This window comes from Hemibagrus wyckioides, linkage group LG17 (assembly GCF_019097595.1).
Source record: "Hemibagrus wyckioides isolate EC202008001 linkage group LG17, SWU_Hwy_1.0, whole genome shotgun sequence".
Classification (NCBI taxonomy): domain Eukaryota; kingdom Metazoa; phylum Chordata; class Actinopteri; order Siluriformes; family Bagridae; genus Hemibagrus; species Hemibagrus wyckioides.
Window position 1 is genome coordinate 14780726 of NC_080726.1, and position 14158 is coordinate 14794883.

Genomic DNA, 14158 nt, shown 5'->3' on the forward strand with positions numbered 1-14158 from the left:
GTGAAATGAAGGGAAAGGAGAGGAAGGGAAGGCAAGGCGAGGCAGGGCTGCTGCAGCTGTGGTTTTGGAGTCTGTCTCTCGGCCCCTGCTCTGCCCCCTTTCTCTCTCCATCTCCTCTCTGGCTCCTCCAGGGACACACGCCTTGGCCAGGCCCCAGGAACCAAGAACCAGGGAGTCAGGACCAGGGGGACAAAAAAGGGGAAAAAAGAATGCAAGGCTGTGATGTATAGTGGGGTCGATTGCACGGCGAATGAGGGTAAATTTAAGGGAAATGGCAGGATGTTTGAGTTTTTTTGGCAGGAATTACAGATAGCTCAAAAAAGTTCAGGGGACAGCAGGAATGCCAGGAAAGTTTTTAAGAATCGTAGGCTACTCTTACATTGAAATGATATGTGATGAGCTGATGATAGTAGATGGAACATTCTTCATCAGTTATTTATAGAGTATATTCTAATCCCTTAAGTTTTTAGGAAATAACTTATAAGGTCAGAGGAAACCCTCAAGGAGTTTTGTGTCCTTTTTCAGGATATAAATGTCAGTACACTCAAATTTGCATTAGATACAGTATACAGAGGTGTTATACCATGTGGATTTCAGTACGCTGTGCAGTTTTGATGTACTTGCTCTCTTTTAATGTTTTATGAGCTGTAGTGCTGCGGTGTGCTGACCTCACTCTCACCCCGGTGCCACCCAGCCTGTGCGGGACTCAGGCGCGATTGGCCCCGGCCAAAACTCCACAGCGGCACATCTGCTATCCATAAACGCCAGCCACTCACTTCATCTCCTCACCCACCCCCTACCTCCTCCACTTCTACTGCTGGTTTATTTCTGCTTTGCCATCTGAGCAGGCCATGTACTGTTCTCCTGCCATCTTGTGTTTTTTTTTTCCAATTCTGCCCAAGCAAGCACTGGTTGTTCCCGTATTCCTGTTCCTTGGAACCCCATGCTCTTTATCTTGTTCCAACGGAAAAATTTCTCACCCATTATATCCTAAACTGGAAGCCAGCTGAGTGTGGTGGCTGTGAATTAGGAGCCGCAGGATGATCCAGCTCCAAGCCACCAGCATTAACCCCTTCTGATATTCCCATGGCCCAGTCTTGGCCCAGTACCCATCACACTGAAATACCCAAATTATATCTCTCCAGTTTGGCTTTTTGTTGCGAGACATGCTTTACCTTCACTCATTGCTCAGTAAGCCGAACATTTCCTTCTGCAAAGGGCAGGGATGTTTTCGGGTGATCTGTGCGGCTCTAGAGGAAAGCTCCCCATCCACATTCCATTCATGTGTTGCTTAAAGTTAAGGACAATCTCCAGTGTGGGAGGATTAGATTTCCTCTCTAGATCATAAGCATTTGGCCAGGCGCACCACACCCATTAGCTTTAAAAAAGATGTGTTTAACACGTCCTCACTGAATACCCAGTGTGCACTATGGCCTAAAAAAATGAACAAAGAAAATAAATTGAGTGCCTCGACTTAACTGTCCAGAGCTTTAAGTGCACCCCCAGGCAATAAAGAAGTATTACCCTTGTGCAATTGTTTTATCATTATTTTGACTTTTTCCACTGTAATCAAATTCACAGTGTGCAAAAAAAAAATCGCATACTGAACTTTTGCTCCCTCATATCCTGGATCATTCTGTCCTTTCCAAGCCCAAGCATTCACCTTTTCTTTTCCCAGACATATTGGCATGAATCTATGGTGGGGTCCCAGCAGAACCCTGGGATGAATCATGTAGCTGCAAGCATGCAAGAGTACTGTCTTATGATAAATATTACAAACCATAAATCATTGTTTCTCAGAAAAATGGGGGGGGGGACAGAGCAAGGGAGAGAAAGTGTGTGCAGAAAAAAAATTTAGGAATCTGGAGAGAAAACAAAAGCAGGGTCACATTCTGTGTATGTGAGTGTGAATGGTGGTGAAAATGGGGCTTCAGGTCAGAGGGACCACTGGGGAGTGGGAGTGGTGGAGGAGGCAGAGGAGAAGAGGATTGTGGAAACACAGCCAGCGGCTTCGGACCAAAGCCATGTTCTTCGACCAGAAAGTCCATTAGAAGCCTGCAGAGATTTGAGTATACGTATGCCAGAGTCTCACTTAACGAATCTAGGCATCAGTGGTCAAGCGAGGGTCGAGTCATTTTTGGTTCAAATTGAAGATGAGCTCATGATGGCATCATTTATTACATGTACATGAATGTGCTTTTGTCAACTCTGAACTCTCTGAGACATTATTAGTTGAGATTTCAATGGAAATTCTGCTCAAGATGTAGGGGCTTTCTTGTTATACTAATAAAAATGCTCTGCAAATGAATAGACTGCTGCATCAGAAGGCGTCCCTGCCTCGGTTTCCAAACTCCCTGGTGTGATCCTGAGCTTATTATCATTTTCCTCACATCCACATGGGTTTCCACTGGGATCCAGCTACATGTGTGTGTATGTGCATGCATGGTCTGTTCCTGCCTCATGCCTAGTGTTTCAGTGATAAGCTCTGGATCCACAAACACCAGGATAAAGATGAATGAAATAGCTGCAGCAAGCAGCTGATTATATAAAAAGGTGTACAGGGACTTCAGAATACTATTAGACCTCATATAAGTACCCAAATGTCAGTCCATCAAAAGCTCTGACAGTCAGGCACCTTCATTTTAATGCAGGCATGCCATCTAGTGGCCATCACAAGAAATGCTTAAACATAACTTTGTCATAAAGTCATGTGTTCGATTTCATTAATTGATTTATTCCATTAGAATTGTATACACTGTGATAGAAGCCAATAGTGTGAAGGTCATGTCCATAATCATCAATCCTTCTCTCTTTACTCCATGTCAATATCATGGAGATCTTCAGACTCCTCTTTCTTCACCCAGGGCACAGGATGAGGCACGTAAGGATCATATGTCCAGCGAGGATACACTCTTTTATAGAGGCTCATCAGCACCGTGTCCTGTGAACGCAGCTGACTGTCAAACACGCATTTCATGTGACCGTGTGTACCTGTGTAAAAAAGAGGAACGGGAAAAACACACATTAGGTTCAGTCTTTGACAGCAGACATCACGCGACGTCACACTTTATGCGACTCAATGTATGACTGAAAGTCATGTTTAGCTCTAAAATAAAGAACTGTGCTTTTCTCTTTTCTTCTCACCCAAAGCCTCTTTGATGTGTCCTCTCCGGCCCCACTTTGTGCGCAACTCCACCGGCTTAAACCACAGAATATCATCTGCAAGGAAAGTCATGAAAGCGATAAAGTTTCTGTTTGCTAACACAAAACTGCTCCCGGTTACTTATGAACTATCCCTGAGCTGCTTATATAATTTCACATGAACAGCGATCCTCCTCCTCACCCCTTTTGAAGAACATGTAGCGGACAACGGCGGAACGGCGGTTAATCTTGAAGGGGTGTCCGCTCAACACAATCCTCTTCAGCACCACACGCTGAGGGTCACAGCTCAGAAGGCTGCCCGTGGCCACCAGGTCCTGCATTCCTGAAACAGGAAGAATCAGTGAACAATCGGCTCTTTACAAACACGCTTAAAAGTAAAACATGACCGGGAGGTGTGTCATTTACCATTGGCTCTCTGTTTGAAGAGCAGGACTCCGGCAGTCGGGAACGTGATTGGAGCATAAACGGACACAACCATAGGTGCATCAGCACGGAGAAAACGCTCCATCTTATGCTTGTCCCCTAAAAAACATTAAATCTCAGTCCGAGTTCTCAGTCACAAAAGTTAGTGATATATCCAGATTCAGAGTGATACATCCAGATTCAGATCCCCCCCAGGAAACTACAAAATGTTGGAACATATCTACACATTATTAATATACTCGGATGTGTGAATGTGTAGATTGCCTCAAGGCTTAATGCCATCACACATAACTATCAGACTAGTTACCTGCTCAAAAGCTAACTTTATTTGACTCTTTATTTTTCTTTTCCTAATTTTTATGTCAGAGGCTGTCGAAAAAATTATTTTACTGCATGGTAAATGGTACCGTTTATGGTTGTGCATGTGACCAATAAAATCTGAATTTAAGGCTACAAGGAGCCATACCGCTGGTGTGCTGAGAGAAGATTGGAGAAGCTCGGAAGCGTCTGAAGCCACACTGGAACACCAGCTCCTCTTTGGACGCAATGGGTTCTGTGAAACCAGGCTGCCGTCGTACCAGCACATGCATCACTGACATCTACACACAGAACACAGACCATTTTTATTATTATTTGAATAATATTTTGTATAAAACAAAGCAAAAACACATTATATTCAACATCCTGTTTTTGGAAAAGGGATCAAGGGGAACCCTCTCAAGCTGGACAGAATGCATCTAGCTTAAAACGGTACAGTCACCAGTGTTTTCCTCCATCTGTTCAGAAAGGCAATCAAATTGAATAGTGACCTCACTGGTCAATTTGGATGTGTTTAAAAGATGTTGAAGGATAAATAAATGAATGTTATGGTTATACCTTCTGCTCATGTGGGAGCAGGGAGACCAGCACCAGGGGTTTGCCTGCCTGAAAGCTTTCCATCACTGAGACTGGAACGTCCTCAATGTGCAGAGTCACGTACCAGCCAACCTGCATGATCACATCATCATACATATAATAAAATGTGGTGCACTGAGATGGTTTAAATCTCTCTCTCTCACACACTCTCTCTCTCTCACCATGGCCCCTTCCTCCTCAGCGGCTGCCTCGGCCAGGACGCGGCGGCGTGTGCGCTCGAAGTTCTGAAACTGGAAGATGCGTGAGTAGTTGAGAGGCAGGTTCTCCATGGGGTCCCATGGAGAGGAGCGGAAACTCTTCAGACCTCTGTACCTCTGAAATCTGAGACACATCCCCAAACAAACAAAGCTGTGAGTCTGACCTTTGCTCTTTACTAAAGGATCTGTATAGGTGTCAGATTTCAAAGTTTGTCAGACTCCCTGTGAAGGAGGAAAGATTATTATATGTACAATGTTACACAGAGACTGCAGCAGCTGGATGTGGAGGAGCCACCAATGTATCAAAGCTGGATACAACAAATTTATTTGTTAATTGTTCACAACAGTATAGAAACAGTACATAAGAAACGCACTCATGGAAATCCAGATAAAAAAGAAAAACGTCTATCATATAAGAGTGTCTGTAAATGGAGCGTTAACCTGATGCTGATCATATTTGCGTGTCTCAAATACACACAAGTATAGTAGCATAACGTTCATCTGTGCCTATGGTTTTTGATGTACTCTGTTTAGGGCACACCATGCTTAGGATGCATTCTTTAAAGATTTCGTTGCCTTATTGTTGTTTTCTGTTTGTGGCATTGCTAACCGTAAAAATACAGAAATACACAAAAAAAAAAACCCACCAAATTAGCATTACCTACATTTTTGAACCTGTCTTATTAAACCAAATCATATTAGTTTGATTTGGCCTATAAAAAAAAATCTACCCACAACAAAACACAGGCCCATTGTGTTTAAAACTGAGCAGTTGAAACTTTTTGTCCCTCACCTTGTCCTAGCAGGAACATCTAACGGTGTATCCACTTCATCAGGGAACATTTCATGTGAGCGAGCTTCACGATAGCGCTTCAGCCCATCTTCCTCCTCAGCCTCATCCATGGCTTCGTCGTACTTCTGCTCAGCTCCGACGTGGCCTGCAGAGCTTATTTCCTCCTCTTCCTCCTCATCCTCATCACCATCATCCTTTCCAGTATCATGACAAGCATCACCATCCTAAATGAAGGAAGATTAAGCAAGTAGGTGTGGATGATTGAAAGAAATGGATCACAATACTTGTTTTTAGACATAAAGTAACACTTATTTTGGCTGTGAGTAGAATTGGACTCCACACACAGCATATTTGCACAATGGAAAACTACATGTCTAATGAATAGATCATTTAAAAATATTACAAAGGGAAACAAAAATAATGCTAATAATTACAATATCAAAAATAATTCAGAAAGTTGTACTATGAGAAATTTATCAAGATAATCATATTTAGTCCAATTGCTACAAGTGACCAAATCTGCACATTTTATCATCAGCAACTGAGAGAACTCGAAAGTACAAAGATTTCATTGCAAATTCTCCTTTGAAAATATTTTTGGTTATATACAAGGTTTAAACTTGGTCCAGAAATCTATTTTTTTCTTTGATATCCATCACTAAACATACAGGGCCTTTGTCACGAGTGAGCATGTGGTCACTGAGATGGGAAAGGGGCAAGACATACTGCTGGGGTGAATCCACACCCCGGAGGGGTCAAGCTGCAGAACAATCACAGGTGCACTAATAAAAATAATCTCCATGAATCATCTGTGGTACCACTTCCCTCCTTGTTAACATCTTGCATTGTGAAGCCCTCTTTGGTGCTCAACCAGACATCAAACACATGCTAATTGGGATTAACGAAAATAAAGCCTGCGTACATGAGGAGCTTCCCCCCTGCTCCTTTCAAGCCTAGCTGGTATAAATAAATGGCCGCCTGCTCCGCAAGCCCCAACAGGAAGCCCTGTCCAAAGTGGAGGAAGTCAGGAGGCTTCTCTCGGGACAGGCCTGCCGCTCTAAACACTATTGTTGCGCTGCGCAGCCTGGCACTAAGACTGAGAGGCAGACATTGAGAAAACAAACAATGCCTCTCCACCATGCAGCGCACAAAGAACCAGTCACGTATGCACTGTTCCGCCCGCGGCGTGCCTGCCCTCCTGCCCGCTCTTAGCCAATCAGTCACGCCTTCTGCCTTTACGTACACACCAACTATGCATTGTCAGCCTGCACAGTAAGTATGAAGTAGCTTGACCTGCTTTGTTCTCATTGCTCACTGCCTTCCTTTGCTGCCAGCGTAGGCAGCACCATGGTAATGTAAACAAAACTAACATATACTAATGACTTTTTGGGCGGGAGAGTCACATAAAATTTTTATAGCTCTGTTCACAAGCTTTGGAGCCAAGATTCCTAAGCATGATTTAAGAACATACTTCAGACTGCATTTGGATTTATGGTTACAGAAAACATAAAATAATTTTGTTACAGAACAATTACTAAAAGGTTCAGGCTTGTTCAAACCCGTGTTTCTAATGTAGGAGTCTGTTTAAATACCTGAGACTCATTTTCATCGTCCTCTTCCATCATCTCATCATCATCATCTTTATCGTCATCATCGCAGCTGTCCAGATCATCCTCTTCATCATCTTCATTCTCTTCATCATCATCATCATCATCCACGATCCATGTGGCCTGATAGTCTGAAGTGCCCTTTGGCACCTTCATGACTCTTCGTTTCTTCCTGGCTTCTACACATCCAGAAAAATACAGAATCTTCACATCACACAGAATCTTTGTTTAAATTAACCGTAATGTTAGTGATGATCCCAAAATCTGGCATCTAACCAGGCTTTTAAAAAGCTTTGAAGGCACTTTAGGTGCAGAACATGGCAGTTCATCAGTTCTCAGCAATAATCCAATCTTCTAATATCTGTAGCAAATTTAAGGTTTCTCTGTGATGCTCTTTTATGTGGCTTAAATCACCTAGTTATTCCCAGATCAACTAAACATTACTTCTGTTATATAAACATGGTGGGTGATGTACTATTGCTCTTTTAGTGGACAATCAATGGATAATTAATGACTGAAATTGCCAAAAAGCATCACATTGCACAAAAATGGAAAAATGAGCATCACACTGAACACACTGTAACTGTAACGGTGTAGGGTGCAGGATTTCATTCCAACCAAGCAGAAGCCAGACCTGGGTCTACTGGAAGCCAGGGTCAGTGGATTAAACAGGTGGAACCAGATGTGGCTTCTGCCTGAATTGAAATAAAAACCTGCACCTACACCAGCCCTTTGTGGATAAGATTGGACACCGCTAATCTATAAAAATGCCACTTTAATGAAAATAAAAGACCAGCTATCTTTATGAAGTTGTTTGAAACAAGGTGCCTTCAGCGGCAAGCTAAGCACTGCTGAGAGACAACTGGTATAAATCGGGCTTTACTCGAGTGATTTATCTTGATTTTGATACTTCTATTTCTTTATATTTTGGCCACACAACCAACCAAAGGATTGATGAAGACTGTCAACATTTTGTGTAAAGGATTAATTCCTGCATTTCTTGTTATACCTTCAGCCTCCTGAAGCTCAGACTCAGTAGGCCAAGTCTGTTCTCCATCCATAGGATCAACCTCAGCTTCTGTCTGCAGGCTCTCTCTTTGAGAGGGGTCCGACTTCATTAACACACGCACCTCTCCTCCACCTTCATTTACATCTCCTGCACCCCTGTCCTGTGTGGCATACATCAGACACACAAGTGTAATCAGCATGGCTGACTGACAAAATAGCAAAACAAGCATCATACAGAGCTATTATGGCATGATGATACTTTATGTGCCATTAGTTGAGAAGATAAAATTCTCCTGCACCAAACATATCAAGCATTTTGTATACAATTTATATAGTTTTTTTTTAGTTTTATTAAATAAGTCTTCTGTGTGCATCTGGGCTGTTCCATTCTTTTACTCTGAATTTTCACAGTGGATACTGCATAGTGCTAATGCTGATAATGAGAGTTTCTGCTGAAGTACTCACCATCATCTCCACATCTTGTCCTTTGGCTGGTTTTACAGGTCGTTGTGTACCTGTGACAATGGGCAGAGGGTCTGTAGATGCATCGATCTGACTGAGCTGAAAGTCCCCATGGCCTGCAATGTGTACCAGTCTGTTCACCTGCAGAGATCTGCCTCGGATATACCCCGACACCCTCAGAGTGCCCAGTCCTGTAGGTGGCCCTCCTGTGCCTTCCTGCTTACTGTTTGGGGTATAAGATGCATTTTGAACTAGCATGTGTGAGCGTTTGGAGCGGAAGGCCAGTCGCCTCTGTTTCTGTGCCCCCAGGTGGCGAAGCAGCAGAACTGCATCCTGCTCTGTGTCCATAGGGAAGAGATGTGCGTCTGGAAAACGAGCCTCGACCAAGCGGGACAGTGCACGTCGAGATTCTGTCCGCTTCTTCACTGCCAGGTCAGCAATGCCCTGAAACACCAAAGCTGAAGAGCACAGATAATAATGGATTAGAGAAAGCAGACAGTCCATAGTGTAAGAATGAAAGGTGTTCAGAATTACAGGAGATATATTTTAAAACGACAAGGTCATTGATTCCATCTCCTGCTTTATCTCTTACCATGACTGGGTAATCCTTGTGCAAAGAGACAGGAAAGGCAGTAATCTCCATAACTGTCCCAACCCTCTTTGGACTCGAGCACAAGCACTAAACTGTCTGCTACCTTGGCCACATCAAGGAGAGTGTGCAGATCAGCTAAAAGCAAAAATGAGAGCAATTTAAATGCATCTGATAAAATACTGACCGCTTCCGATGTTTGTTTCAGTAAATAATAGGTAATATTAATAAAGGATCTTTAAATTAGCTCCTAAAGAAAAATTTGTATGTTAATCCTAAAAAAATCCTAATATCCTAATTGTCCAATTCACAAAGTGTCTCTGCAACTAAAGCAGGTTTTAAGCTGTTAAAACCAAAGAGCTCCAGAGAAATTCTTAATTCTTTTAAGTTATATTTAAATAGAATAGGATAGGATGCAACTTTTACTGCAATCTGACAAGCGTGGAAATGCAGTAGAATGAGCAAGTCAGTGGCAATCAATATGCAGGACACACAGAGAAGAGACATAGTTTATAACTAGAGTTAATGAGAGGACTATGCCCATCATACAGTGACACGATATATATATATATTTATGGTACTCAGACTGTTATATATTACACAGTTTTAGCAATTTAACCTTATAGGGGAAAAGTAAATGGTTCAGATTACATTTCTAAAGATTGCATAATTGCCATAATTTGCTTCTTGTTTACATGTAATGGGCTTATAACCACACCGCTGACATGCACACCGATAGAGCTGGGGCCAAAAGTTTACATACCCTCTAGGCTAAAAACATTCAAACTCAATTCAATCCATTATTAGGCTCAATCATTAGGAATACCAGTTATTATTTAGTTCAATTCTGTAACAATCCATTTCAGCATAAAATCTAATAGATGTCTTTTTTTTTTACTACATCAGATATTAGTGGATCAAAATCTTACATACACTTTGTCAGTGTTTCATGGCATCACCTTCTAATTGCTTAACTTGAACCAAATGCTTAAATTTTGCCCATTCCTACAGACAGAACTGGTGTAACTATGTCAGCTTTGTGATCTGCCTTGCTCAGGCATGATTTTTTATTTATTTATTTTATTTCAGTCCACAAATTTTCTGTGGGATTCAGGTCAGGGCTTTGTATTGGCCACACCAATACATTCACTTTGTTGTCTTCAAGCCATTTTGTTACAGCTTTGGGCGTTTGCTTAGGATCACTAGGATTCAGGTGAAAATCTGGGATTAAAGTTTGTTTTTTGTTTTACTGTGAGTCGGTCCGTGCCACAATATGGCTATATTGGTGGACGATATACATTTTCTTATATTGTTTACATCACCAGTGCTATAAAAGCTACTTAAGGCAGATGATTTGCAACACTGAGGTCAGAACTGGGAGCTGCTGGTGGAGTGTTATAACAAAAACAAACATGGAGGAGCTGGACACCAAACAAAACTCCCTACAACACTCCAACACAGAACAGACATCAACCCAACTAATAGGTGAAGAACTTGTACTTATAAAGGATGCACTTCTGACTTTTGGATGGTTTGGGTACACTTTCTTTCTTTCTTTCTTTCTTTCTTTTTTAACACCATGCCAGCTTCTGTGGCTACATTCATGGCGAGAATCAGTATTTGTTATTCAATATTAAACCTATGTAAGATGTTTAAGATTATTTTTTTAAGAACTTTAAAACTAAATTTGGGTTGACTAGTTTAAAAACTTTTTCAAAAGTGTCAACAGAATAAAACAAGTTCCTTCCAGGAGTAAAAGTATTACATTCGAATAAAATATGTTTGATGGACAGAAGGGTTTTACATGATGAACACTGGATTTTCTCTTGACAGTAAAAATTTGTGTGTAGCTTTTGAGTGTCCTATTCTGCATCTTGTATATATGACTTGATCCCAACGATTATTAAAAGGAAATGTAAATTTTGTTTCAATACTAGGATTTATTTCATGCAGTTTGTTATTTAAACATTGGACCCATTCTGATTGCCATTTATTTTTGATGTATACATTTAAAATTGGTTTCAAATCTGTAAAAGGTGCAGAGCATTTGATTGGTTTTTTAGAAAAGGCTTCTTTGGCAGTTTTGTCTGCTTGCTCATTACCTGGGATTCCTGAGTGTCCAGGTATCCAACAGAAAATTATGTTAAAATATTTTTGATTCTAAAAATGATAGCTTGATTATGATTTCCATGATTGTTGGATGATCTGTTTTTAAATTTTCTAATGCTTCAAGACATGACTTTGAGTCCGTTATGATTAAGTATTCCTTTCGTGATGTGGATTCAATGAACTTCAAAGCCATGAGCAGAGTTGACTTGTAAAAACTGGTCTGGATTTAACAATTCAGACACTGACCAGATAATAGTCATTTGTTCGGTATGCCACAAACCAGTCATAAATGAATACAGTTATTTTGGCTAGATATTTTTTCATCAGTTTTCATACATATTGTGATGTATATCATTTAAAATATGAAATTATTCAGGATATAAACAAACAGGCAACTTGGTGTATGTAAACACTGACCCACTGCAATTCTTAAATAGTGAATGAAAGCTGAAATAAATTTATTTTATAATTACATCTACCTGCCAAAAGAAACGTATGGCAACATTAAATGTGTGAAATTATGAGAAACTGAGATTGAATATCAGCCTAGGTGCAAACACATGAATACAACATGAGATTTGATATGCTATTTACACTGTAAAACTGATTAAATTAATTAGCCTACATATCTCAATCAACCAAGCTGATTAAAAGATTTTTACAGTAACTGTTTTGAATCACTATGTGGATTCTTCATGCAAAAGAAATTTCAAATGACTGCACAGCAAACACATGATTACTGTTCTAAATATTCTGGAAAAGATGTGTGATAAAATGCTACCTGTGTCAGGCCGATAGAAAGTGAATCTTTGTTTAAAGCGTGGCAGGACGAGGCCAAAGCTGTCCCGTTCCACTGGAGTTCCCTGGTGTTCATGCAGCACTCCTCCGATCCCATCTGCTCTCAAAAGCCAGGTCACGGCAGCAACATCGACCTGAGCGTGCAGTCCAATCACAGCCACCAGGTGAGGCGGCCCGTCTCTGCTGCCCAGCCGGCGTTTCTCTGACAGCACCTGAAACACCAAAAACACACAGAGGGTCACTTGCTGATTCTCTTCAACATCAATTTTAAATGTGGGTGAGGTAGACTATATTAATTCCTTACCGAGTCCTTTTTGTTGCGACGCAGCTGATTGGCTTTGTGTCTCCTGTCCATCTTACTCAGCTCTCGCCGTTGTTTTTTGGAGAGAGCCACAACAGCAACTCTGCCTAATAGACAAAATAAACTTTAATTCTGTCCAGAGTTCATGCCTTAATTTAGAAAATCCCTTGCCCTTTCTTATTCACATCATGATTTATTATGACTAAGGTGGCAAGAACAGGACACATGCCAAGAGATGTAATAACTGCGTTATAGCCAGATCATATCACCCAAACATAATATGCATGCATGCATGCATGCTATGACTTAGCAGTTAGCCAAGTCGATGACCTGAGCTGTGTATATACTGGACGGAGGTTTTTGATTAAAGAACTTTATCATCGTACATTCTTGTCTGGCTTGCTACTGTCACTCGGGAAATATGATCTAGTGCCATTCTTGACTGGGGAAAGTGTGTGAACTTTAAAACACGTGTTTAGGCTAGACAGTCATGCCCTGCTTCAAAGAATGGCGCAAAGAAATACATGAAGAAAGATAAACCGAATTACCCTTGTTCTCACGTCCGATCTCTCCCTTCGTTCGATGCTTTCCATGTTTGTGCTGTTTATTTTTCTGTTTGTAAACGCCAGGCCGATGAGCTTGCTGATGCTCTTTACCAGCAGCCATTTTCCCTCATGCCACACATGTAAACTTTAAATGACGTCATATTCCTGCGCCGAGAAATCGGAGAGAAGTGGAGAAGTCTGCCATCTGCTGATCAGTAATCTTACTGTTGTGGTTTTAGGGTACAGTAAGCAGAAGATCTGGTTGTAATAGTATTCAGTATGTTAACGAATAATAAACTCTCCAGCTATGGGAACAGTAATTTTTTTTGACTAGTATCACCGAGTATCAAAATATTCATAAAATTCAAAAAGACTTCAGTGCAAGGTGGAAAATGAAGAAAAAAAGATACACAGAAAGTTGTACCTGTGCATCTGCCGCTGGCTGAAAAAGTCAGGGAATTGAACATTGCACACTTCAAGAAGATTGTAACAGTAATCCTTTCTAGCTTTTAGCTGACATAATCTCATCTATGTTGGGTCTTGCAGTGGGAGGTTTCCTTCTTCATTTGGGGTTTTGCTCAGGAAATGCCAGCAGGCAGAGATATGCCACAGAGGAAGTGTGCAGGATACAGAAGTTATGTTTTCAGTAAATATCAGCAGTTTCTTTCTAAAACCTTAAAATGTCTTGAGTGCTTCTCATATCTATCTCACAAGACAATTAAAATGGCATGATCTTAAATGTGGTGTGAACTGAGCGCTTCAGTGCGTTGTTTAGAAAGTGTATGTTTAAAATGAATTCACCACGCATTCACGGTACATTGCTATTGAACTCTGTTTAAAATATCATATAATATATACCACAAGGAGATATACACCATAAACCGACCAGTAATGGGTAAAAGAGGTGAGACTTGCTGTCCTAAAAGGGTTGTTTATATTACTATGATTTAAATATTTATATGTTGTTAATGTTACCGCGGCTATTATTATCAAGTAGTTGCATCTCAGTTGCACATTGTTAATGTTTACTGCTGCTGCTATTATTGTTATCTACAGTTGCATTCAATTTGCACGTGTTACTGTACTATTGTTTTGCACATAAGTGAATATTGCAACATAAGCCAATATTGTACACTTGCACACACATATATACATAGTCTATATTTCTATATTTACATAGTCTATATCTCTAATTCTGTGGCATAGTATTTTTTTTTTTTTATTAGGTTTGTTTGTGTATTTATGTGTG

General features: G+C 40.8%; 1 protein-coding gene across 1 annotated transcript; it reads right to left on the minus strand.

Moving 5' to 3' along the window:
* Positions 1-2713: 2713 nt before the first annotated feature.
* On the minus strand, positions 2714-13069 carry tsr1 (TSR1 ribosome maturation factor). Its single transcript, XM_058414437.1, has 15 exons — positions 12913-13069; positions 12368-12471; positions 12047-12275; positions 9160-9294; positions 8571-9025; positions 8107-8266; positions 7083-7276; positions 5491-5714; positions 4662-4821; positions 4462-4572; positions 4052-4184; positions 3568-3684; positions 3344-3484; positions 3145-3219; positions 2714-2991 (listed from the first exon to the last, which is right to left on the minus strand). The coding sequence occupies exons 1-15, from the start codon at positions 13028-13030 to the stop codon at positions 2813-2815; spliced, it is 2535 nt and encodes an 844-aa protein (XP_058270420.1). The 5' UTR covers positions 13031-13069; the 3' UTR covers positions 2714-2812.
* Between the last annotated feature and the right edge of the window lie 1089 nt (positions 13070-14158).